General features: G+C 38.3%; 1 protein-coding gene across 7 annotated transcripts in view; it reads right to left on the bottom strand.

The window, feature by feature from the left end:
• Positions 1-26,393, bottom strand: part of DMXL2 (Dmx like 2) — a 116,232-nt gene that overhangs the window by 78,341 nt on the left and 11,498 nt on the right. For 6 of the 7 annotated variants that reach the window (XM_075069640.1, XM_032778647.2, XM_032778648.2 and 3 more), the window contains exons 2-10: positions 21,594-21,719; positions 17,690-17,761; positions 16,933-17,011; positions 12,510-12,672; positions 9,425-9,491; positions 7,050-7,228; positions 5,098-5,281; positions 3,103-3,277; positions 892-1,131 (exon numbers count right to left, since the gene is read on the bottom strand). In XM_075069640.1, the coding sequence (XP_074925741.1) occupies positions 892-1,131; positions 3,103-3,277; positions 5,098-5,281; positions 7,050-7,228; positions 9,425-9,491; positions 12,510-12,672; positions 16,933-17,011; positions 17,690-17,761; positions 21,594-21,719 (1,285 nt within the window). Of the gene's footprint in view, positions 1-891; positions 1,132-3,102; positions 3,278-5,097; positions 5,282-7,049; positions 7,229-9,424; positions 9,492-12,509; positions 12,673-16,932; positions 17,012-17,689; positions 17,762-21,593; positions 21,720-22,962; positions 25,260-26,393 lie in introns of those variants that run through there. The other variant, XM_075069639.1, reaches the window with a different exon arrangement.

A 26,393-nucleotide genomic window follows, 5' to 3' on the forward strand; every position in this document is an offset into this window, starting at 1 on the left:
TGCTATGGTGTTTGCACAGTTTACCCAGGAAAAAAGGTGTGAAACGGTTGTCTGCTCCTTTCATGGAGGGAGGGGTGAGGCTGTACCCAGAACCACCCGCGACAATGTTTTTTGCCCCATCAGACACTGGGATCTCAACCCAGAATTCCAAGGGGCGAGGGAGACTGCAGGAACTATGGGATAGCTACCCACAGTGCAAGGCTCTGGAAATCGACACTACATGGACACACACTGCCGAATTAATGTGCTTAGTGTGGCCGCATACAATCAACTGTATACAATCTGTTTTAAAAAACCGGTTTCTGTAAAATCAGAATAATCCTGTAGTGTAGACATACTCTTGGTTACCATTACCAAATTCCTTCCATTTGTGCTTGCTCACATCTGGCTATAATTTGTACTTATCTTCTCTTTTGCATATAGTAAAAGGAATGATCCAAAATTAGCAATCTTTTATTATTGTTTGTAAATGCCACTCTCTCTAGGCTAAGGAAAGAGATAATTATACATTAATAACAAGCAGACATTTTAACAGAAAAGCATATTTGAAGTTAAATATATAATTTTCTCAGTGAGAATCTAAATGGATGTAAGAGAATAATCAACCACTGATATGCAAACAGACATACAATAATGTTCAGTATAAACCCCTTAATATAAAACCTAGGTTTTTCACTATAATCTATAAAAAATGGAGTCTTCACTACCTTCTAAAAGAAAGATTGTTAAACCATTCATGCAAGAGATTTTTGTGCCCACTAGCGGTTACAGCTACAGCACATGAAACCTAAACTATAAATGCCTATATGTGTGATGTGTGACATCATATATGCACTATGTCTGCCAGAGTAATTCTAACGCAGACATTGTAAAATAACCTGGATTACCAACCATGATCTAGTTTCATATGTAAGCCTCTCTCTTTCTCCTCCATTTCCTCGCCCTCCTCTTCACCATCAGCATCAGTAGCATCTTGTTCTGGTTGTCGTTCAGCAAGTTTTCTTAACTGCTGCAGAAATACTTCAATTGAGGATGTAAAATTAAATTCTTTATTATTCAGCCAATGAACCACAAAGCCTCCATTTCCTTCGTCTACATTAAAAGCTGTCCCAGCTAACACTGATGGAATATCTGTGGAAATAAAATTTAATGTAAAAAATCCCCACCAAAACCACAACATAAGTAAATGTAAATTAGCTATTTAAAATACAGAACTTCATAGATTTATATCTGTAAGATAAAACAAGTTATACACACAAGACAGCGGATAATTTACAGATACTAATGGAAATGGGTTGTTATAAGCTGAAGAATTAAAATTAGCTTCGTTCCATAAACAAAAACCAGTTGCAATAACAAAAGTTAAGGTTCTCTACATGAAAAACATTGGAGTTATGTATAAAATTATTCACAAAACCAAACCATTTAAAGACAAATGTAATAAATCTTATGCTACACACAAACATTCTTACCAAATATTAATCATAACACAGCCCTAACTCTGATTAGTTATTCTTAAATCTATTTTTGTTAGTTTGCTTTCATATCTACATGTTTCTTTTAGGGATACTGTCAAATGGAAAACATTCAGTTAATATATTTATTAACTGACAATTTTTCAGTTTCATACTTATGTGCTCTCTGAAATTAATGGAATAATGCTGTATGTGTAGTTTAGTAAAAAAGCGTATAATATTAAATGGTAAAATTATACATGTATTGCTGACTTGCATTTGAGACTCAATGTGCTACATCAACTTTTATAATTTCTTTTGTTTTGTATTTATAGTTTGAGATTATGGGTGTAAGAATATACTGTATTTTGGGTCAGAGTTAAGGTTGTTGTGGTTGAGATTAAATATGCATTTCTTTACACTTGACAAGAACAATCTCTTTGTTTATGTGGACAGTGTATAATTTATGGCCTTAACTATTTATATCCTTTAAGTGCTAGGGTTTTGTAAATATGATAAGTGACTACAAGTTAACAACTTCTTTATTAAAAAAAGCTTGTTTTGGGAATTTCATGTGGTTTTGTTAATGCTTTATTTTTAAAATTGTGCGTAGTTAAAGAGACTCCTATTTTACAAATTTTTAAATAGGATAAGACGTATCACCAGATGGAAAGAGGGAGTAGTGGCTGGCTAAAGACTTGTTCAGAACTCTCTCATTCAGTGTACACCACTGAGGATGCACATGTACCATGGGTACCTATGTTAGGCTGCGGTTGTGACTGCTCATGGCTATCTTCAGAAGTGCTCAAAAACTATAGTAAATTGAAGTATCAGACCTAAAGACCAGAATCAAGTCACTTGATTCCACTGCTAAAGACAAACCTGATAGGCCACAGTGCCTCCCAGGCATGTCCCTAAACCTTTGTGCATGTTTCTCCCAAAGCACCTATCATTATCGTACCTAAAGGTACATCTGCACTGGAGCTGGAGGTGAAATTCCCAGCTTGGGTAGATATACCTGCACTAGCTCTGATTGAAAAGAGGAGCTAAACATAGCAGTGTAGCCAAGGGTGCACAGGCGGCAGGACAGGTTTGCCACCCCAAGTATGCACCTAGGGTTGCAAACAGGATTGTACACAGGGCGGCTAGCTTGTCCTGCTACCCATGTGGCTGTATCTACACTTTATTTTTAGCATGCTAGCTCGATCACAATTAGCAAATGTACATCTACCTGAGCTGGAAATTACACTCCAGTGTCAGTGTGAACATACTCTATAAGTGTAACTTATTGCCCCAAAAATGTTAAGAGATCTGCAAAGGACCCTCCCCGCCAAACCCAAGAACAAACCAAACTTGAGTTTGTGCCTTTTTTTTGGTTCTTTATTATGTACAAAGATGACCCAAAGGTTTTGTTTTCCAACCTGAAAAAAAAAGATAGGGGGAGAGTGTTTGTTTTTACATTAGAAATTCAGGTGCTGTCTGTCCTGCAAGACTCTATGATAATTAGAGACCAGTGAAATGACATCTTTGCTATGGACAATACTCAAGAAAGCAGATCAAATCATGAGCACTACGCAAACACCATCTCCCTACCATTTCCATTTTGGATAAATTATTATTGGGCATCTAAAAAAAAAAGTATTTTCACCTGTGGTAGGGTTGATGCTTGCTGCTATATGAAAGTGACAGAGTGCATTAGCATGATGTGAAATATGACGACGAACTTCATGCGAGCCCTGTTGATCAGGCAATAATTCTGTGTGGGTAATAAAAACTGAAGATCTTCTTTGTCCTTTTCTCATATTTTTCAAGTGGTGAAGCGTCTGAAGTAAAGAGAAAAATCACATTTAAATCTAAAAGAAAACAATGCATTGTGAAGTTGATTCATGAGAATATATCTATGTAAATCCTGAAACTTTGTTTCCTAAAACCTAAGATGTGACGATCCTGCATGCAGATAGTTTGAGGTTTTTAAACTGTGCACTTTTTTTTTCTAATCAAAGCCACATTTGAAAGCCTTGAAGTCTCTGCTCTAATCAAAAAAATATTTTGTGACAGCATTTGTGTAGAGACAGAGCAGTAACAACTTTTGTTTACCAGCAGAGTAAGCATGTCTTAGTATGAAAGCAGCTGTCATTCCAAAAGTTGTCACAGCTATTAGTCTGAATAAGTAATGGATCTCATCCTTTTCAGACTACTGTACCCCCTTCAGGAGTCTGATTTGTCTTATGTACCCCAAGTTTCACCTCACTTAAAAACTCAGGTTTTGGCTTCAGCCCCACACAGTGGGACTTGCACTTCACCCCCATGCGGCTTCAGCTTTCTGCCCTGGGCCCCAGCGAGTCTAATGCTGGCTCTGGTGACTCCATTAAAACAAACTCACAATCCTCTTTGGGGCTGCAACCCACTGTTTGAGAACCGCTGAAAATATAGAATAGTATAAACAAGTTATTGGCTGAATGAAATTTTAGTTTCTACTTACTTCATTAGTGTTTTTATGCAGCTTATTGTAAAACTAGGCAAAATTTCTGGATGAGCTGATGTACCCCTTGGAAGACCTCTGAGTACCCCTATGGATATATGTACCCCTGGTTGAGAACCACTGTGATAATGGATCCTTGAGGCAATGACCTTCCAGAGGCATCATACATTGTCACACACTTTGGATTTGTATTACTGTACATAATCTTCACACTTGTCTTGATTCATTCATAAAAGCCTTCAGCTTTCAGGAGTTGCACAAATATAACTGAGGCCATAATTTAAAGACAATGGCTTCTAAAAGTTCAACTGAGGGCATAATTTGTCCTACTACGTATTTGCTACTGGTGATATGCCAGAAGGGAAGAGCCCAGTATGATTTTCATAGCGCAGGATGAGTTTTCAAAACTGGTAGTTTATTCCCCCTAAACTAAAAATTTGATACAGGTAACACTGAGACTCAAACATGAAACACCACAATGCCATCTTTGCAAAGACATTTTTCAAAGCAGAACAGCCCTTTAAAGACATTAACCAAACCAAATCACTTAGAGACCAAAAGAAAAGGTTTGTATTCATGGCATACATTTTACCTGGAGAGAGCTGAAAAATCTCCCCAGTACTGAAACTGTCTTCTTAATAAGCAATGCAATGAAAACCAAATGAGCTGGAAATTTTATATTTTTTGAAGAATAAATCTCAATTATATGCTACTATCTAACCTTATTAAGGGGTAAATAATATTTTTCCTACATGCATCCAAGAAAATGTTTCAATGCTTGGTTTCCATGGATGTTTTCACAACTATGGAATCTCATTCTCCAATCAGAATGAAACCACCAATTACTGTGCAGTATTTAACATCATCTGCTCCTAACAACTCTATACTCAGCTGAGGAGGAAGCAGATTCATTCAATTTTTCATCTGAGTCTTAAAAGAGTTTTATTCTCAGGCCTACAAACATAAATTGTCTCTCTTCTTGAGTGATCTGTTTTAAACTGAGTATGTAAAGGAACTCTGATTGTTACATTCTGATCTACTGTATACTAAAAGCTAGACAGCACGTGGTTTCAGTTTTTCAAATCCCTGAAAAATTTTACATGCCCAAAATGTTAACTACTGAAATAAAAATTAATTAGCAACATAAATATTTAACAGTACCTCTAGAGCATGCTGTATTCTGTCTTTTTGCCTTCCAGAATGCAACAGGCTGCTGCTACTGCTGGAAGTGCTAGTCTCACAGATCTGCTCACCCAGAAGACTATCCTCTGGTAATAAAGTCTCTGCCCACAGCCGACAGATACCATCATGGCATGAAGTAAGTAACACATTACAGACAGACCCCCTGAAAATAAACACGTCAGGATTACCTCATGTAACTAAACGAAGTATAGTTACACAACTGAAAATACAAAAACATACAAGTGTTAGGGAGCTATGTTCTGTTTCTTGGAAGGTTCTTGGAACTGAAACGTGTTTATAATAGTGGTAACAATTTAAATATCCTAGCTAATAGGAAATTGTAGATCACCAACAAAAGTGCATCTGATAGTAACATCGAGTCAGATGAATTAACTGAACACTACTGTAAGTAAGTTTATAGTTACAGTTATAATTATCTGGTTTGCTGGGTTGTGTAAAGTATGAGCATGTACATTGCACCTCTACAGGAGTGAAAATGAAATCCTAAGCTACTATATTTATCATGTCTGCTTTAGAAAGGAGTTAGTTAATTAACAACAATTTACACGGATTTTCCTTCCAATGCCATAGTAATATTTCCTGAAGAAAAGATTTATACTTGTGCTTCCTACTCTTAACAATGTACTAAAGTTTAGATCAGATTTTATAGCACTACTGATGTCAATAGACTTCTTGCTTGAGTAAGTGTTCATCAATGTAATAAGGGTTGCATAACTTCACCCTTCAAAATACCATCCTCCTTCTGTAATAGTTGATAACATTATTAACACATACAGTAGTTACCATAAAAAAAAAGCAACCTTTTTAATGGTGACCACTCTAAAACAAGTCAAGGAGCTATATTCCCCATCCCTCTTGGCTGCAATGTCAACTTAATATTTAGGGCCCTGAATTCAGGTCCTAGAAAGTAAGTGAAGAAATTCCTTCTAAAATATTTTGAAATGTAATTTAAGATCTACATTCAAAATCTATATATAGTTTCTTATAATTTTATAAGGGTTATACCATGACTTCAGCTCTGGCTACTTTGTGCCCTTTTGGTCCCCAGGTGGCCCACGACTGGCAGAACAAAAGGTGGCTTGAAGTTAATATTGCACGTCTTCGCAACACCCTTCCTCCCCTCCCCCCTCCCCCCCCCACACAATAGGTGCAGCTAAGGAGCTGGCCTGACAGCTTTTCATCTCTCTTTATTAGATCTTCTTACATTTGTATGCAATTCAGTGACTGACAGTGGTTGTCTAAACATTCGGAAACCTACAATCATGGTTCGCTACTATTTGAAATGTACAGAAAAGTTGATACTTTTCAAATAGTAGTAAGAGGTTGCTAAAGGGTGCCCTATGCCTCAGTCCTGCCAGTACTTATACACATGCTTACCTTGAAGCATATAAGTAGTCCCAATGAAGTCAATGGGACTACGCACATGTTTAAAGTGCAGAGAGAGACCACAGTAACTTGAACTCAGGTCTTGTCACCTTTTAATAAGTTACAGGTGAGATGTACATAAGTATTTGCAGAATTGGGGCCCTACAATTCAATGAAAATGTGTGTTAGTTTCAAAAGAAGTAGGGAAAATACTAGATGATTGAATTAAATAACTATCATAACAAACAGAAGCTGAAATTATATGTGTACATCCTTAAGCATTACATCTTCAGGATAATACATAAATATATTTAAACTATCACAAAGAAAAAGGCCAAAATTTAAACTTGTACGTCTAAAATTAAAGTGCCTAAATTTAGATGTAGGTACAATAATGGACATGGTCTAATTTAGAAATGTGCCCAAAAAGTGAATGAGAAACCACTGAAAATGAAGTTATTTTCATTCATACACCTATTTAAGAGTAACTTGAAGCACCCAGGCTTGAAAATTTTGATCAAAATTCCTTACAGGAACTTTCTAACCTGGGCATGTACTTGCTAGTGTTACGCCATGAAAATCCTGTCACCGCTCGAGGATGTGCCAGATAAACAAAGGAAAAGTGAACAAGTGCTGAGCTTTTTTTCTTTTCTTCACTCTCCCGTGGTAGAAGAGATGACTTCCACCCAGTCATTGGATACCATACCTTTAAGAGACAATCATCCTGGGAAAATAAACAAAAACATACATAGGATGAATGGGCTACAAGTACAAATGTCACAAAAAGTATGGATGAAGTTATGTTGGTGGTGTACATCTAATGACGTAGTTAATGAAAATCAAGTTGAAATGTTAATAATATAGCATCACCACCAATACCGAGAGGTAACTTATTAAAAATGTACACTTTTAATGTGTGTGGAGAATTTACAGTAGCCTATTCAATTTCATGTTTTAAAATTACCAAACGTTACATAACACAGTACGATGATATGGTGGACAGCACATATCAAAACTGCATGAGCAAAAAAATGACTGCCAGCTTATTTGTGATCAATCATTTGAATGCGCACAGGAAACTAATGTAATGTCTGGCAGAAGGAAAGATCTAGTTGGTGTAATACACCAACTAAGAATCTGATCCTACATACATAGCACTATACATTTAGAGTTCCTTACCTAGTAAGAAATACTCTAAGACAGACAAAATAAGATGTGGCACACAATTAAGGTAAGAGGTAGAGGGAACAAAGGAAAACTAATTTCTATTAGATGTTAATTTTATAAAGAGTTTGGAGGACAGTGAAGGCAGTTGTAGCACAAACAGAAGAAGACAGCCAAATATAGGTATAGTATGAATGAAGGCCTGAAAATGACAATGACAGAAACATGAAGAGAGCAGTAAAAAGATGATTATAGAGAATGAAGGAAAAAGTGTGGAAGCCACTTATGTATGGTCTGGGGAAACACAGATAAGTCTGCATAGTGTCTTTAAAGTAAGGACATGGTGGATGAATTGGAAGGGATAAGAAACTGGAAGCCAATGAAGAGGCAGGCATGGAAATGTGTTAAAAGTAGCATGAGAGAGAATTTTAGCAGTAGCCTTTTTGCCTTTCCAATAGATGGAAGAACATTATTCTTCTATGCTACCTTACTCTCTTTGTCCAAATCTTTCTTAAATTCTCCTAGGAATTCTTTCTACCTCATTTTCCTCATTAATCTGTCCTCACTGCTGTTTAGAATCTCTGCTTCATAACTGAAGCAGATAGCATCAGAAATAAAACTACAAGCCAATTTCTTCCTTTCCTCCCCTTTTGACCCTGTTCAGGTTCCTTTCACCAGATTTTCAGCAGGTTAGACTGACCTCCACCTGCATTGGTGTGTGTTAAGAGATGCCTAGCTGCCCAATAATTACCAGTGTAAATTCAATTACACAATGATAGGAGAATAGCTCTCTCAGTTGCAGGATTGACTGAGATAGGGAGAAGAAAATGGAAGGAAATCAATTTTTTTTTTTAAAAAAAATCTATTACAGACCTCACAGCCTCGCTAAAAAATAAAATTCCCACAAAGAGATCACAAGATATGCTTGACCACAGATCCTGCAAGCAGGACTAACAAAAATGCTTGGCAGGCAGCAATGTTAAGAGTTATGATTAAAGCTATACATCCAATAGAGCTATATGTTGCAACCTAAATGGAAGCCTCTTCTGACACAGAGGCAGAGAATGGGTTTCTGGTACCATCTGCTGCAATTATCTAGTCTGGGAATCTTGTCTGTATAAATTTATATGCACAGCAGATGGAGATATACTAAGAATAAGACTTTCAAAGCCTAGCCTTTGGTCACTTTCTAATCACAAGGAGCTTAAGATGTAGTACCTAGCCAAGATACTACAATGGGCACATTCCTAGTAAAATCACACACACTCTCTCTCTCTCTCTCTCTCTCTCTCTTCTATAACAGCAACATAACGACCATGCTGGTGACTCAAGGTAACCATTAAGGAGAAGAGTTAAGAGTTGAAGTACATAAAAAAATTTGTTCCTCAAACTCATCTTTTCCCTTAGTGGAATTAGTGATATGACTAACAAATGCTGAACTACCAGAATGTAAACTCAAGAATATCACTCAAGTGACAGGACTTTAGATGAACTAAAAATGTATAGTTACTTGAAACTTTAATCCCAAAAGCAGTGTGAGAAAGATATGAAAAACTGAAATGGACGGTAAGAATGGAAGCTGAAACTCAATCTTCACTATACATTTGAAACTGTTTGGTTATTTAGATACTGGGATTAGCTTTGCTTAACTATGGCTACACAATTGCACACAGTACATCATTTTTGCATATTAGTTATCATCAAGCTTGTGATGAATCCACACCTGAAGACTTAGCTACTTGTTATTTGTCCTTACCTTTCCAGCTGTTGCAAAGTATTCACCATCAGGAGACCACTCCATCAGATGTACAGATACTGCAGTCCTAGGGAAGAAAGACAGGTCAGCTTTAAACCTTGACTGACTACAGTGTATGTATTTTTATAATATTATTGCTCCAAATATACAATTAATCAAATATCATTATGTAATATTTAAGTGAAGCATGTTGATAATTTATAGTCATTCCAATGTGTCTCAGCTGCTATGTGCTGCATCCAGCTAAAAATAGCTATAGCAGTTTAGGATTATTTTTGCAGAAAAATATCTGACACATTGAGAAAAGAGAATGGGAAGAAAATAACTTTTTTTTTTTTTGGCCAGAGCAAATGCACATAAGCTCTTGATCCAAGTGCAAAAGAAAAGCATCTCCTAGTTAGTCTGGGACTCTTTCTCAACAAAATTTGAGGCACTTGGCATTGCCTGAAGAAGCAAAGACACCTAATTTCAAGGAACCCCATCTGGAAAGGAGAGGATTTAGCACAGTATTTTTCAAGAATCAATCAACTGGTAGAATAAGTCACCCACTTGGAAAATCTCCTTGTCTGTCAAGTAAAGAACAGAAGAATATATTGTTTCGGTCATACCAGTCCCTCAGAGCACCTTCTAAGTTGGGACTGAAGAACAGATCAGTTCTCATTTAATCTAGAACATGGCAGCCACTCAGTCCATGATAGTCTGAATGACCTCTCATGGCAGGAAAGTTCAGATGGCAATTTTATGGCCCAAAATTCCAAGCTACTGATACTTAGGCTGGCTTCTTTTGGCTTTCAGAGCCAAGACACACTGAGGTGCATAAATGAACACTCCTATCTAGAACAGCATTCATCTGTTATCACACAAGTTAGGGACATCTGTGTGAATGGTGACCCTCTGAAAATATTCTGGAGTAGTGACTACCAAATCACTGATTTTTCTGATAAAGCCAGAGAACCATAACAGTAAGCTGAGAATATTCAAGCCTGAGTGATATAAAATGCTCAGCCAGGATGGAAGGGGCTTCCATCCACAGCTTGGTGAGTTGAGCTCATTCAAACACAAGAATGCAAGTTCAGACATAAGAACAAAGAACATCAGTCACATTTTCAGGATGGTCGGCTGTATCCCAGCAGACAGAGACTCTGAGAAGGACTTACAGGTCATAGTGGATAACTAACTTTATATGTGTTCCCAGTGGATACTGTGATTAAGAGAGCTAAATGCAATCTTTGGATGTATAATATTGATCAAGCATACAGAGGGGATATGTCTATATACGGCATTGATCCATTATTGGAATATGGCAGTCCAGCTCTGATGTCCAAAATTTAAAAAGGGTGTTGAGAAATTGGGGGGGGGGGGGGTCAGAAAAGTGCCACAAGAATGATTTGAGGTCTGGAAAACCTGTCTTACAATGATTTAATAAGGTCAGTCTATTCCGTTTACCCAAGAAAAGGTTAATAGTTGACTTGATCACAATCTAACTCTAATCTAGGAGAAAAAGGCATCACAAGACCTAATGGCTGGAAGTAGAAGTTACATAAATTCAAACTGGAAATAAGGGGAAAATTTTTCACAGTGAGGTAATTAACTGTTATAATTTTCCAAAGAACATGGTGAATTCTCTATCACTTGAAGTCTATAAAGTAAGATTGGATGTCTTTCTAAAAATATATTCTAGCTCAACTATAAGATATGGACAGGATGCAGTAATTACTGAGTGAAATTCTATGGCCTTTGTTATACAACAGGTCAGACTACGTGATCATTATAGTCCCTTCTGGACTTAAAAATCTATGTAACAAATACAACAATAATTAAAACAGAAATGTAAATTACACTAAATGAACAGTCAAGATGAGAGCAAAGGCAAAAGTAGCATGACAGGAACTAAGGATATGGAGAGAACTTTGTTAAATACAGCTGGAATATTACATCTACAGGCTGACATGCACATCCCTCCTAATAGACTTTGGAATGCTTCTGGGAAAGCAACACAGAGTACTGCTAGAATGGGAGCTGAAGAGGAAATATTGTACAGCTACTTGTTATTTAAAGAAAAAATTCTTAACATTATTCAAATATACAATTCGACTGGTTGAAAATTTCTTTAAAGGTAAAGGTCTCTTCAGTTGGGTGGTTGACACCTGGACGAATGGGGCCCACATGGGGAAAGAATATTTGTCTGATTATACCTCATAAAAATATAAGTCTGGAAAAGTTACTAGGTTATAATGATGTATTTCTTTTAACACACTAAAATTCTGGTGACAGTTCTCCCCTCTAACTGCATTTAATGATTCAGTCTGTCAATATTTAATAATTTTTCTGGGTACTTGAACTTGTATATCCTTCTGAAATATATATCTGAAACTCTTTTGTAATTCTGTAAACTCTAAAGAAATTCCATTGCTCAGTGGTTCACTGCCCTTTTTTGGTTAGAGTGCCCTTCACCTTAAATTACCATATTAGCATTCTACCCAGGTCCCCATGCATCATATCTTGGCTTAAGGGTTTGTCTACTTTTTTGTCGTCCCCCCGCCCCACCCGCCCCGCCCACCTTTTTCCTTTTGACTGTATTCTTTTTCCCCTTCCCATTTTTCTTCTTTCAATTCTTTGTTGTTTCTTTTTGATCTCCTCACTTATTCCATCACTATATTCAAAAACAGCATTATTATTATTAATCATGCAGCAGTGTGTGTCTCCTGTCTGGGAGCGTGCAAGCCTCTTGCACATACTAGCATAACCAGGGACAGCTGCCGATGAGCCTGGTGCCCGCTCCAGTGGGCAGGGCTGGGGGCGGTTCAGCCATGCTGGAAGAGCTGCCTGGGCTGGGCGCTGGCTCCTGCAACACATGCTGCTGCTTTTGCCACTGCGGTTCCTGACTCAGTCACGGGCCATGGCCCTGCTGGTCTCGCTTATTGCTGCTAGAGCCCTGTGACACCATGGATATCCACTTTATATCTGCAGATATAAATTTTGTATCTGTGCAGCGCTCTACATATTTAAATGTTTTTAATGGCACATGTTTAAAATGTGGTCTTTTACATCTAGTTAACACATCTTAGATTACAGATTAACTTACTTGCACTGCCAGACACATTTCCAGTCATTTAGAACAGGGAGAACTTTATCATCTTTGATCTGACTGTCAGGCTCATCATCTTCTTCCTCCTCTTCCTCTAGAATGTCACTACATGGAGGGGCCCACAACTGCAAGTTGTCAGTTGCTGTCAGGAGCCTGTTACCTGAAAGTGAGTAATATTAATTAAAGTTGTAGAACACAATGAGGAACTCTGGAGGTATTTATATTGGAAGATTATGTAGAGTATCATATCTGACAAGTTATTAAAAATAGCCGAGAAACACAACTTTATGAAGTCCATTTTGATTACAGTAGATTATTCAGACATGGCACACTCAGCTCCAGTTGGTTTTATTAATTTTTTTAGATTTTTACCATCTATTTTAAGCAAGAGTGCTTTTTTCCCTGCCATTATGAATACAGTAATATGAAAATAATTGATATTGTTTTGGATATTAAACCATCTGAATTAAAAATAAACCCCAATAATTTTATGAACAACAATATTGATTTCGTATTTCCAAAAGACACAGCTACTGATTCATATTACATTTAAACTTGCAAACATTTAGTACACATTACTTAAGCATTTGTAATGGCAGATGATAAACATTTGTTCTCCCAATGCCCAGATTTATTTCCCTTTATATCAGTAAGCCAACCCACTATTTGGAGCTATTTAAATTAAAACATGTCTTGTTACTCTCTGTGATAAGGCCTTGTTATTCAGTCCATCCATTAGAAAATTTATTTTGTAGACTATGGGAATCTTTTCTGCCAAAAACTAATTACACTACCAGAAGTGTAGATCAAAGACGTGCAAAATTTCACAAATATCATCACTGTATCAGAAACCAAGATATTTACAAATCTCCCTCTTACAAATTTTTCAATGTGCAAGTTGAAGAAAACAAAAAGGAGACTACACAGACAAGTTGAGTCTCAAAAAAGAGTAGTTCTTGGATTTTTTCCAGAATGTCACAAGATCAAACTTCTCTTCCGAACTTAACTTCAAAAGGAACTTCTGCCTTCCTGTAAAATGGGTTTCTATTAGAGTATGAAATAGAGTATAAATATTACTTAGTTGTCCTTTTCTACACAGGTGATTTGTCCATTTGACAGTCAAAGAACTGCAGGGGAAAAAAAAATATCCAGGCACATGAAGTCATTTCTTATAGGCATAGATTACATAGGCACCAGCAAAGTGCCTGTCCAAGAATTAACATGCTAAGAGACTGGTTAATATCAATAACTAGTCAGGCATATCAATTACTAGAGGTACTCTCACAGAACCCATTTTACAGGTAAAGAAGAAACTCTCTTTTCTGTAGTGATTAATTAGAGCAATCCATTCTAATAGGTTGTACACATCCATACCAAGGAGCCCAATTGTGAAGGAGAAAACTACACCTCTTGATTTTTCAAAAACTTACTACATTACTAAATCACAGCCAATAGAAAATGTCTGGTGAAAGCTGGAAGGGCTGAAGGACTCACATCTGCTATCTCCTATTTATGGTCATCTTCCAGATGACCACTTTGCAATTTTATTCTATACAGAAGTCACTGGAATTTGTGCCATTTAAAATAATCCTATCTGGCCACAAGAACTTGGTAATTAGCTACTTTCATTTGTAGAGGTAATGAGAAATAAGCCTCCTAACTGAGAACATCCACTCCCCATGAAAAGGACATAAGGAAGTTGTATTTGTAGTTGTATTATGTGTGTCTATATGACTGTTTTCTGACCAGGTACACTCTTGTGGCTGGAAGGAACTGAGGGGTAGAGTCATCACGTCTTATATACCTTCAGGTCTGAATGTTCAAGTATCACAAGGAAGCGTGTGCCCAACCTCAAAGGTCCAAGCTTTCTAGAGGGCTCCTGCTAAGATGTGGAGCGAAAAATGTGGAGCTGTGTAGGCAATGCTTGAAGAAAAGACAAGTTCACAGGTACTGATATGCTCTCTTGGACCCGCATTCTTGGCTTCAACTGTTTGCTGCACTGCACAGAGTGAAAGAGTCCTTGCAAGAGTGTTAGATACATTTCAAGTATTTTATTTAACACTGGCATTTTTAAGATAACTAACACTTGGGTATCTAAGCATAATTGGGTGGGGGTTTGTGTCTTCTCATACTGGTGTAGTTGGGAAAGGAAGGAAAAAAGGATGATTCCTGCCTCCCCAAAGCCATCATCAAGCTAACCAGCAAAGATTCATAAATGTCTGAATATGACTTCTTTTCTCAGGGAGAGATACAGGCTGTTTTCACACTGATAGGCTCAACCCATACACTAGTGAGTTCTTGGGTGCCTCAATCTGGTGTGCCAGGGCAGGAACTTGGGCTTCCTTGTTAATGGCCTAGGGAGGGGATTAGAGGCATAACATGATTTTAAATGTAGTTTAGGACTGCCTGCTCTTGGGCACAGCTGATTTTGCCAGTTCCCTCTAAACTGTTAATTTTTTTCTTCTATTACAAACATGCTGATCACCCCTTAATCCATTTTCCACTCACTCTCCTGTTCTTAGCCACTTAAGAGCAACCTTATACTTCTCCAACCCTGACATACTAATCTGTATCTTTGTACAAATGAACTTAAGTTTCTTTGATTATTATAAAATCAGATGGCACACATTCTCCTCTGCAGTTCATAGCTGTAGCCTGGATCCATAGTAGAAATATTTTTAACCATGTAAAGTGGTACTTTCCATTTATTTAACTATTTCTCATCAGTAGCTTTTCTTTTAGTCACTCAAAACATGCAGCACTTACAACATCCTTCAGGAGGAAAATGGTCATGTCTTGCTTTGAAATGTGGAACTGGCAAAGAGGAAAGAATTTACCCCTCTGTTAAGATGAATATTTTTAAAATAGTTTTCTCTACACAAGTAATTGTGACACTGTGTACCTTGAGGGAACACCCCGCACCCGCATGTTCATCCTTGTAAAATGATTGTGTGGTATCCAATGCAAAATTTGTCATGTTGGGCGTTTTCGGAAGGCTCATGATGCACTGAGCATTGTTGTTACAGTAATGTTATAGTAAGGGTATAAGTTATAATTTAATGTATGTAGTTATGAGGCTGAAAATGTATCCTCATAACTTAAAATAAGCCTAGGTAAAAACTCTCTGAGAGCTGAGAGGCAGTTCACACATCATCAGGGCATGTATGGGACAAACCCAGCCCAGCCTCACAGGAACAAAAGACGCTGGACTAGGCAGCAACAAAATAATTTATTGGACTCTCGAGGGAGTCACCCCCCCTTCCTTTAGTCAGTTTGGACTGTGATAAGGTAATACGCATCTGCCTCTGAAGCTAAGAGGGAAGAAAGAACATGATAAAAGAGAGAGACGTTTGCCATGCTCCCTCTCTTCCACCTGCATATACACAGACACCACACCAAGCGATTGAAGCGCTGATCAAAGGGGAGAGCCTGGCTGAAGAGCAACCAGCCAGCCTGTGGTGAAAAGCATCTAAGCTTGTAAGGGCATTGAAAGTGTTAAGATCAGCTTAGACTGTGTTTTGTTTTATTTCATTTGACCAAATCTGACTTGTTATGCTTTGACTTATAATCACTTAAAACTGACCTTTGTAGTTAATCTGTTTGTTTATTCTACCTGAAGCAGTATGTTTGGTTTGAAGTGTGTCAGAGACTCCCCTTGGGAGAACAAGCCTGGTACATATCAATTTCTTTGTTAAACTGCTGAACGCATAAGCTTGCAGCGTCCAGCAGGCATAACTGGACACTGTAAGACAGATTACTAGAGTTGCCTGGGATCGGAGGCATTGGCTAGTATCATTTGGTTGCACAATCCAAGGAGCAGCTTACATGCCAGAGGCTGTGCGTAAACAGCCCAGGAGCGGGGCTTCTCATAGTAGAGCAAGGTAAGGCTGGCTCCCAGAGTCAAGGATTGGAGTAACCTAGCAGATCACCAGTCCAGATAACACCAGAGGGGAACATCACAGTAATGCACTATGGTTAAGAGTGAATACTATACACAGTTCAATAACCGGTCAAATTCCAAGCGTGACAATGTCAGAAATCTTAAAACATAACGTATGTATTTTTCCTATCAAAATGTATGCTAATCATAACATTCCAACTATCTTAGCATTAGTGATGTATTTATATCAGTTGCTACCTAAGAGTGCAGTTTCCAAACTAAGACCTAGCATACTATATCTAAAATTCAAAAGTACTTGGCGTAGCCCCTTCATAAATAGAAACTGCAATGGATTTTTAGTGTGATACTAAAGTTTCTATCAACCTGTGTACCACAGGTAGTGTACCTACCACAGTTGGAGAATTGCTTATCTAATACATATATATTCACACTCCAATTTTATTTAAATAAAAAATATTTGTAACTAGAATCATTCTACAGTTATAAATTTTGAACAAACACTAATCAATTTCATATTACCTTGAGGATCCCATGCTAAGTTGTAAGTCATAGAACTAAGGAAAAATTGCCCCGATTTAAGCCACTGACACTTCAGTTGCTGTCGTATAAAAACATTAGGAATAAAGGGTTAGTTCTTAACAGCAAAAAAGCAATAAAGTAACAGCATTTTTTACTTTCTATATGAATTTACAAATGTAAATTTCAGATTTCTATTAATTCTTTTGAAAATAAATTCAGATTGTAATAGATTGTAAATCAGTTGAATGCAATTATTAAATACTCGATTCAGCAATGATGAAATGCAGCACTGAAATTCTTCTAGCAGCAGAAAACTGAACATTCACTATTTTGGCATGATGTTCCAAACCAATATTGCTAGCATCATCCAGAATACTAGGGACTCGCTAAATACCGTATCCCTGGTTAGGGAAGGAGGAATATAAACAACAACAAAAAAAAAAATCACCCATGTTCCATTTAATAAAATACTCCTACAGAATAGGTGAAAACTAAGGAACATAATATTTTTTAACCTTCATTTTCAAATGACAGCTTTTTATTTTAAGGGACATACGCTAGACAGTATTGTTTAGAATAAGAAATTAATTCTGATTTCTCACTATACAAATATTTGAACTATGTATATGTCTAACATGAACATATTTCTCAGTTAATCTCCCTTGTTCCAGTCTAATGGGGCTTTAACAAGTGGTAAGCATATTTTTATCTGCTCCAACAACACAAGACATAGTTTAATCATGTAATGCATACTTACACAATTTCTTTTGTGAGAATTTATACCAAGAGGTTCAAAAATACAAATAGCATTTCCATATGATGCTGCAATCTGGAACAGATTGAATGAGTAAAATGTTAAGACTCAGGAAAACAGCATATTAAAATTCTCTAGAATTCACAGATACTCACTGAATTTCCAATAAACTTGTAAGCGTAGGTGGTAAAGGAAAGCAAAATTCGTACAAACATCACTTAGTAGTGTTGTACATAGAATTGATTGCTTTCAAAAACATTGAAAAATACATAATTTGTTTATTTTGAGTAATCCCAGGTTAAAGATCTAAATGTAAACAAGAGAGACCCTTAGTACAAAAGGGCATGTGGTAACTCCTATTAATCTGCTATTACTTCAGGGTAGCTACTGTTAATGCACAATGGAAAGCTGATGCCTTTGCTCTTTCTGCTCTCGCTCTACTTCACAGAAAACTTGTAAATTAATGATCAGTGTTTGGGTCCTCAGTGTGATTCCAAGTTCCATTTCCTATCACTAAATACTAAGTACAAGAATACAGGAGCAAATGTTATTCTGTTGATGCTGGGTTCAATAAATTTTTGAGGAAAAGTCTGGCATATGGAAACAGAATACTGAACATACAATTGGAAATTTACTAGCATACCAAGTAGAACTCTCTAGTTTCTCCAGTCCATTTCTTTCACAGAAAATCCATATCTACAAAAGACCTTTTTTTTTTGTTGGGAATATGTCTGATCATTGTGCTTAACTGCACTTCAAAAATGGCTGGACTTTTTTTTTTGAAAGTCTACATTTTACTTAAAATGATACATTAAGAGCTCTTTAAATACTTTCAGTTTAGGACTCTAGTCTCCCCTGCACAGAAATAACCTGCAAGTTTTAACCCATTTTCCTAACAATTCCTATCAAACCCCCAAGTTTCATCTCACTTAAAACCTACAAAATCAGACAAAAAATACAAGTGTGTCACAGCACACTATTACTGAAAAAATCAGACACTTTCTCATTTTTACCATACAATTATAAATAAACTAACTGAAATATAAATATTGTACTTATCTTTCAGTGTATACTACATAGAGCAGTATACACAAGTCATTGTCTGTCTGTATGAAATTTTAGTTTGTACTGGCTTTGTTAGTGCTTTTTATGAAGCCTATTGTAAAACTAGGCAAATATCTAGATAAGTTAATATAACCCCTTGAAGATCTCTGTGTACCCCCAGAGGTACAGACACCCCTGGTTGAGAACCACTGCCTCAAAGCACACAGAAGAGGCAAGGAGTTCAAACCCCCTGGACCTACAATATCGCAGAATCCACATGGGATTCTTAATTTTTCCTTTCCCTGGGTATTGCGGCTCTAATGGAGCTGCAATACCAGGGATTCCCTAGCAGCAGCTGCCCTGCAACACTGCCTAAGGCAGGGATGGACAAACTACAGTCTGTGGGCCACATCTGGCTCGCCAGGCAATTTAATCTGGCCCGCTCCCGGAAGCAGTGGCATGTCCCATCTCCGGCTCCTACGTGTAGGGGCAGCCAGGGGGCTCTGCGTGCTGACCTCGCAGCTCCCATTGGCTGGGAACTGCAGACAATGGGAGCTGCAGGAGTGGCACATGCGGATGGGGCAGTGCACGGAGCCACCTGGCCACGCCTCTGTGTAGGAGCCAGAGGGGGGACATGCTGCTGCTTCCGGGAGCTGTTTGTGGTAAGCACCGCCCAGAGCCTACACACCTGTGCCCCAACCCCCTGCCCCAGCCCTGATCCCCGTCCCACCCTCCGAACCCCTCAATCCCAGCCTAGAGCACCCTCCTGCATCCCAAACCTTTTATCCCCAGCCCCACTCCAGAGCCTGCACCCCCAATGAGAGCCCCCAATTCCCCCACCGCACCCCAATCCCCTAGTCCAGCCTGGAGCCACCTCCTGCACCCCAAACACCTCATCCCCAGCCCCACTCCAGAGCCTGCACCCCCAATGAGAGCCCCCAATTCCCCCACCGCACCCCAATCCCATACCCCCTCCTGGAGCCCCCTCCCACACCCTGAACTCCTCATTTCTGGCCCCACCCCAGAGCCCGCACCCCCAGCCAGAGCCCTCACCCCCTCCTGCACCCCAACACCAATTCTGTGAGCATTCATAGCCCACCATATCATTTCCATACCCAGATGTTGCCCTCAGGCCCACCTCTGGCCTAAGGCCTTCTCTGTCTATATTACAACCAAATTTGTAATACGGTCAGTTGTGTCCACATAAAGCTTGGTCAATACTCAGTTGTAACTATGCTGGAAATCATACAAGGACTACACAGTTATCAGGATTCACTATGCTAGTACACACATTAAACATTTCTAGATACTTTTAAAAAACATGTACACTTGCATCACTTCCCAGGACACAGACATAAATGGTTTCATTGTTCCTTAGCTAGAAATGTAGCTTTTCTTCTAGCCACTTTAGAAAGTACAGGAGGCATGGCCAGTAATAATACGTAATTTATAATCAGTTGTGCTACATTTAAACTATGTCATTAAAAGGGAACCTAAGCCATGGAATTCTTCTAATGTTTCAAAGCACATGCTATTTTAACTGCACACTTCAAAGAGAAATGCTTCCTATCTCTTGTATTAGATTTTAAAACTTTTACTAGAAAGTGCTTTTTTGGCAGCAGTCTGTCATAAGCAGTGGCTCACATACACATATCTGGTGCACTACAACCACATTTATTGAAATAATTTATTTATAAGTGTTCTTCTTTCAGTGTTGTTTGAGAAATAAATATGACTATGTACGCTGAAATAAATGAAATTATATTCAATGCAAACAAATTATTATGGAAAAATTTGCATGCACAGTACTCTACTTTTAATCGTTTTCAATTCCTTGAGCCACATGGTCCAATGATTTGAGCACCAAAAATACAGCCATTTTTGGTTCTATGGAGAAAATCTGGAAACTATAAAAAGGGGCATAATCTGAATAAATATGTGTTGAGGGGTAGGAGAGGAGGAATACTATATACACCTCTACCCCATTATAATGCCACCTGATATAACACGAATTCGGATATAATGCAGTAAAGCAGCGCTCTGGGGGGGTCCGGGCTGCACGCTCCTGTGAATCAAATCAAGTTCAATACAACGCGGTTTCACCTATAATGCAGTAAGATTTTTTGGCTCCCGAGGACGGTGTTATATCAAAGTAGAGGTTATGTTACCCTGCAAAACGAAGTAGTGTAAATTACCACAGAAAACTAGTATCCATTTAATTCTGTTTTAAGTAACATTTAACTTGCTGTTGAAAGAAATACACATTTTGCTGCAGCAAAATATAAAGGTTTTAGTTGATGTCTAAAGTATCCAAGAACCATCTGCAAACAAATTGGAGAGTATGATCTTCATCCCAGAATATATTATGTTCAGAAAAGTTTGCTGTACCTTTTCACATTTTGTGAGATCCCTTATAAAATTGGGTCTGAACCTTTTTACTACAAAGGAAAACATGTGGCTTTCAGAATTTGTTACTTTCGGAATTAGCTGTTGATGCATCCCTTGCTGATATACAAACATACACAAATCTTAAAACTTTTTAAAAGTGGCATAAATTATCTGAACATGAAGAGCTTTGTTTCTATTTTTAAATAGTGGGAAAAAATTAAAAAATAGAAACATATTCAGGTAGCTGAAAAAAGGCCAAATTCAGTTTTATCAAACTTTAAAAAAATAAACCACCATTGGGCTGAAACAAGGATCATTACTTTTAACCAAAAAGGGTTATTTAGAAAGTTGTAAGTACCTAAAAATAGGTCCTCAGTATGAAATTACCACCTCAGCAATAGCATCAACATGTCAAACAATTTCTGTTTATACATTTCACTTTTTAAACTTTATTCAGACTCATCAAAGACCTTACCCTGCCTTGCTGTTGGGAGCACTCCACACAGCTGACTTGGATGTTTCCATGTTTAGCACCAGGAATAATCTGCACACATTCAAAGTCGTTTGCCAGAATAACAATATCACAGCCTGAGCCATATGCCTGTAATAGTTTTAAAAATATATATAATCTAATGTTGATCCACAGTGGTTACATTTTAGTACATTAGTTTTAGAATTATTACATTTTTTTCATAGTGCATTATGAATACACACTTAAATGTCTACCTCAATGCACACTAGTAAAGTACATTAGGTTAACACACACAGTTTACTCCTGAGAGCATTCTGAGCCAAAAACTTAAAAATTCTGAACCAAAAAAATTAAAATTCTGCACACAATCTTTTAAAATTCTGCAAAATTTTGCAAATTTTATATGTTAAATAAATGTGGAGGTTCCAGCCTGGCATTGAGGAGCACAGGCCATTGGCTACACAGAGGTGGGAGATCACTGTGTAGCTCCCCCAGGACACAGACTCAGTGGTGAAGCTTCACCCAACCGTGACATAGTGCAAAGGTCGGGCCTGCCCCAGAAACACCTCAGGGCCCTTCCTCTCCATGCCAGGTGCAGCATGTGTGGGCAGGCAGGATCAGCAAGGCAGGATCCAAATGTGGAGGGGCTTAGTGTTGGGGGGAGGGATCCAGGTGTGGGTTGAGTGGGTTCTGTGTGGGACAATCAGGACGTGGGAGGCTCAGCAGAGGATTTGGATGCACAGGAGCTCACTAGAGGGTTCTGGGTGCAATGCTAATGGGACTCTGCAGGGGGGTCCAGGTGAAGGTGGTTGGGGCTCTGTAGGGGGAGATAGAACTTGGTAGGGGGGTCTGGGTGTAGGGGGCTCAGTGGGGGGTCCTAATGCTGGGGGAGTGGGGCTCAGTAGGGTGGGGATCCAGGTGCAGGTGGCTCATTGGGGTGGTCCAGGTGCAAGGACAGTCGGACTTGTCAGGGGGGGGCAGTTCTGGGTGCGGGGGGAGTGAGGCACAGCTGGAGGGTATGGGGGGTCTGGATGCACAGGGGTTGGGTGGATGGGGAAGCAGCTCCCTGTAGAGTGATCTTTTCCTCTGCAGCTGAGGAGTGATGGGTGCAGTAAGCGTGGGGGGAGGAGAGGAGGGGAGGGGAGAGGAAGTTTTCAGAGTTTCCTACTGCTGGGGAAGAAATCTGGGGATGGGTCTGACACGGCCCTGGATGCTGCAGAGCATCCAGGGCCGTGTCAGACCCATCCCCAGATTTCTCCCCAAGCTGTAGGAAGAGGAATTAGGAAGAGGCTTTTGGAAGAGGACTAGCAACTGAGCCTGGCGCAGAGTAAGAGCCACCAGGTGGGTCTTCCCCTGTCCCACAGTGATTTACCTCTCTGCTGGCTGCCCCAGACACCCAAAACATACTGCTGGGGAGGGTCTCATGACCGCTCTTGTGGCTTCCCTTTGCTTCGCCGTCAGAAAGTCATTTTTCTGCGCGAAAAAAAAATCTGTGGGGGACATAAATTCTGTGCATGTGTAGTGGTGCAGAATTCCCCCAGAAATAACAGTTTGCTCCTCATCCTTACTACAGCTGCTTTGTGCTGATCCAGCTGGCTCAACCAGCCACCTGAATATTCTCTCAGCGAAGGTGGTATAGAGCCACAGTAACTGTTATTATGCAACCCCTCCACATTGGTGCAGGAACCATGGAAGAGGAAAGGGAGGTGGTGAGGGTATGCCTACACCACAGTAACCCTCAACTGCAGGAATGTCCAGTAGAGGGTGGGCAAAGAAAACCATATGTAAATCAGAGCCATTAGACCTACAATTGAGTACAACTCAGCAGGACGGGTTGATCTGGGATGGTTCAATTAGGCTCTGATTCTGCACCACAGAATTCAATGGGAGTTTTGCCATTGACTTCAATGGAAGCAGTATCAAGACCTACAAACTTTTAAAATAGTACTCTCTCAGACCCAACCAATGAAGTCATACTGTATGACAAATGTAAATTAAACTAATGGTATGTTACATCTTTCTTGCTTTCTTCCTGTTTAATACATAAACATGCATCTGAATAAAATTAAATATTAGAATTGAACATAGTATAGAAACCTCTTAATTCCTTTCTCACTGAAACTATAACAACAAGCAACAGTAATATATTTGTACTTTCTAAACAGAGGCATACATATACCACTTCCTGTTTTGTAATTATGTCAATGATTTTGCATCTTCTATACTACAGATGTAAAAAAAAAAGTGCAAGAATACTGAACTATAACATCCTGTACCTTGCTACATCATTTCATAACCAATGTTCATTGTTTTATAACAAATTACATTGTATAAGTAAAACTGGCAAAATAGACAAGTGATTTGCATTCAACAATTTAATATGGCCCCTTTATAGGCTAAGTATAACCATAAACAACTAATTGTGAATTATATAACTGCAAGTCTATCATTTTGGTGATGTCAAACTACAAACAGCCACTCGAATTTTTCTTCTTGTGTGGTCACCAAACTCCTTAGGATGAAATTACAGACCATCCCACATTTTCTCAATTCACAATGTGTCTTATTTTACATCAATCCTTCCCCCCTTTACTTCTCCAGCAGGACTAGCCCCAGAATACATATCAGCAGAATATGCCTGATATCATGCCTGTGAATTATCAGAACATGTCAGTGAGAGGAATGGAAGTGCCTCCACACCTGCGAATTATATAGCTTTGTATTATAAGTGTGAAATACAGATACTGTGTATAAATTAAGTCTAATATAAAAATGGATTAAATTAATCTTATTAAAGCAGAATTTTCTATTCTGTTTTCAAGGGAAAATAATGGTATTCTTCTCCTGAATGATTTTTTAAAAGAAGCTTCCATTAATTGTTTACCATTTCCCTCTAAGACCATATTCAAAGATTTGTGCTCTGTTTCTAAAATGGCAATGTGGTCACTGCAGATAGGACTACCCACGGTTCTTTTTAGAAATGAAAGTAGTGCATCAAGACAGTCAAAAAATTTACCCTTCATTACATAATTCTACTACTGTTGATTTTTTAAAGCAAACACAAACACTAAAATGTACAGCTGATTTCCATTCTTTTCAGAAAGTTACACTTATGGGGCGGACAGACAAAAGAATAGCTAATTGAAAAGCTGTAAATTTCCTTAGATTAAAAAAAATGGAGCAAAAACAAATACTGCAAAATAATTACTGCAAGATTTAAATTCTGAATTGATTTCTCCTTTTAATTTTTTTAATGTATAACGAGTCTCAGATGACTTTTGGAAAAAGGCCAACAATTGTTTTTATTCAGATTTGTTTATTATTTAATTTGTATGGGGGTAAGTATAGATTATTTTCTTTTACTATTTTTAAAAGTGAAGCTTCTATTGATTACGTATTCCAAGTATCTGACTTTTGGGATTTTCTGAGTTCAAATAAGTATACTTTATTAGCATAGTGTAAAACAACAAACAAAAGCTTACTTCAAGGATCTTGTACAATATACTGCACAATACAAAACACACATACTATATGGTCTGTCCAAGAAAATGTTATCAGACAATGGCTTGCGTGTCTCTGGTAGGAAATGACTATCTTTATGTCTGCCAGCTTTTCATTTGTTATGGAGCTCTAGTCACTCTGAATGATCTGTTATACTTAACACCCACATCTGTGTCATACGTCAGTTCCTCACATCCACTTAAACTAAATAGTTTTTTATACACACAAACTAACCACAAGTTCCATTTCCTGAAAATAAATGAGTTTTCTATTGACTCCACTACAGTATCTAGCCAATTAGTTTAAAATTAGCAATACCCTATCCCTTATTAATTATTTTCTAACCATTTGTCTATATTTACCCATGTATCTTTTGCAGTTGTATCTTTACAAACATAGCTTATTTTACAGCCCAGATTTAAACTGTTTTATCTAATTAACTTTCCTCTTGCTTCTTTCATATTAGAATTCAACGACTGATGAATTCCAAGTTAATTCTAATAGTGTACAAAGCAGATTAAATTCTAGCCCCACTGACACCAATGGGAGCGCAAAGAATGTGAAGATTCTAGAGCTCATCTCATGTCTGAAGAAACACAGACCAATGGCCTTAGATAACTTGATCACCAGTACTTAAGGGGACAATACAGATGTCAAGGCCTCTAACCAGGTTGGAAGAGGGTCTTCAGATGGGGAAATCTGAAACAAAAGATTGGAAACTGTTAAAAGCACTGTCCCTAATGAACATGAACAGAGGTAATGTCTGCGAGGAAGCAGTCTCGAATTCTGGCCCCAAGAAGTAAAAGTATTTGGAATGTGTTGGATCAGCCAAACTTTGAGGTATATGTTAACTTAAGACATAAGCATGTAAGCCTTTTGTTGTTTAACTGTCTTCTCTGAAATTATGTTTCTGTGGTTAACTACAATTTACTTTTGTTTTGAAGAAGCTGTAACAAGTCACTGCATTTACCTCTTGGTCACAGCACCTGAAAGGAAAACTCTTGAAGATGCCAAACCCAGTTGAACCTGCTGAGGAAAAATGGATGTTAAATAGAGGTACTGTAACCTGCGGATCAGGTCTGCAAGTGGGAGAATTGTGGGATTCCACCCCAGGGATGTAAAGGCTTAAGACCTAAGACCTGGAGGAGGTGCACTCAAAGAGAGACTTAAGTGGAGCCACAGGCGTAGCTAACACTGACCATGACAGGAAGTGCCACTAACTTCCATGAAGCCAAGATTTGACCCAGTGTCTGTAAAAGGCCCTCTGCTACCAAAAGACAAGGTCATATATTCCCAATTGTC

This window comes from Chelonoidis abingdonii, chromosome 9 (assembly GCF_003597395.2).
Source record: "Chelonoidis abingdonii isolate Lonesome George chromosome 9, CheloAbing_2.0, whole genome shotgun sequence".
NCBI classification, from domain to species: Eukaryota; Metazoa; Chordata; order Testudines; family Testudinidae; genus Chelonoidis; species Chelonoidis abingdonii.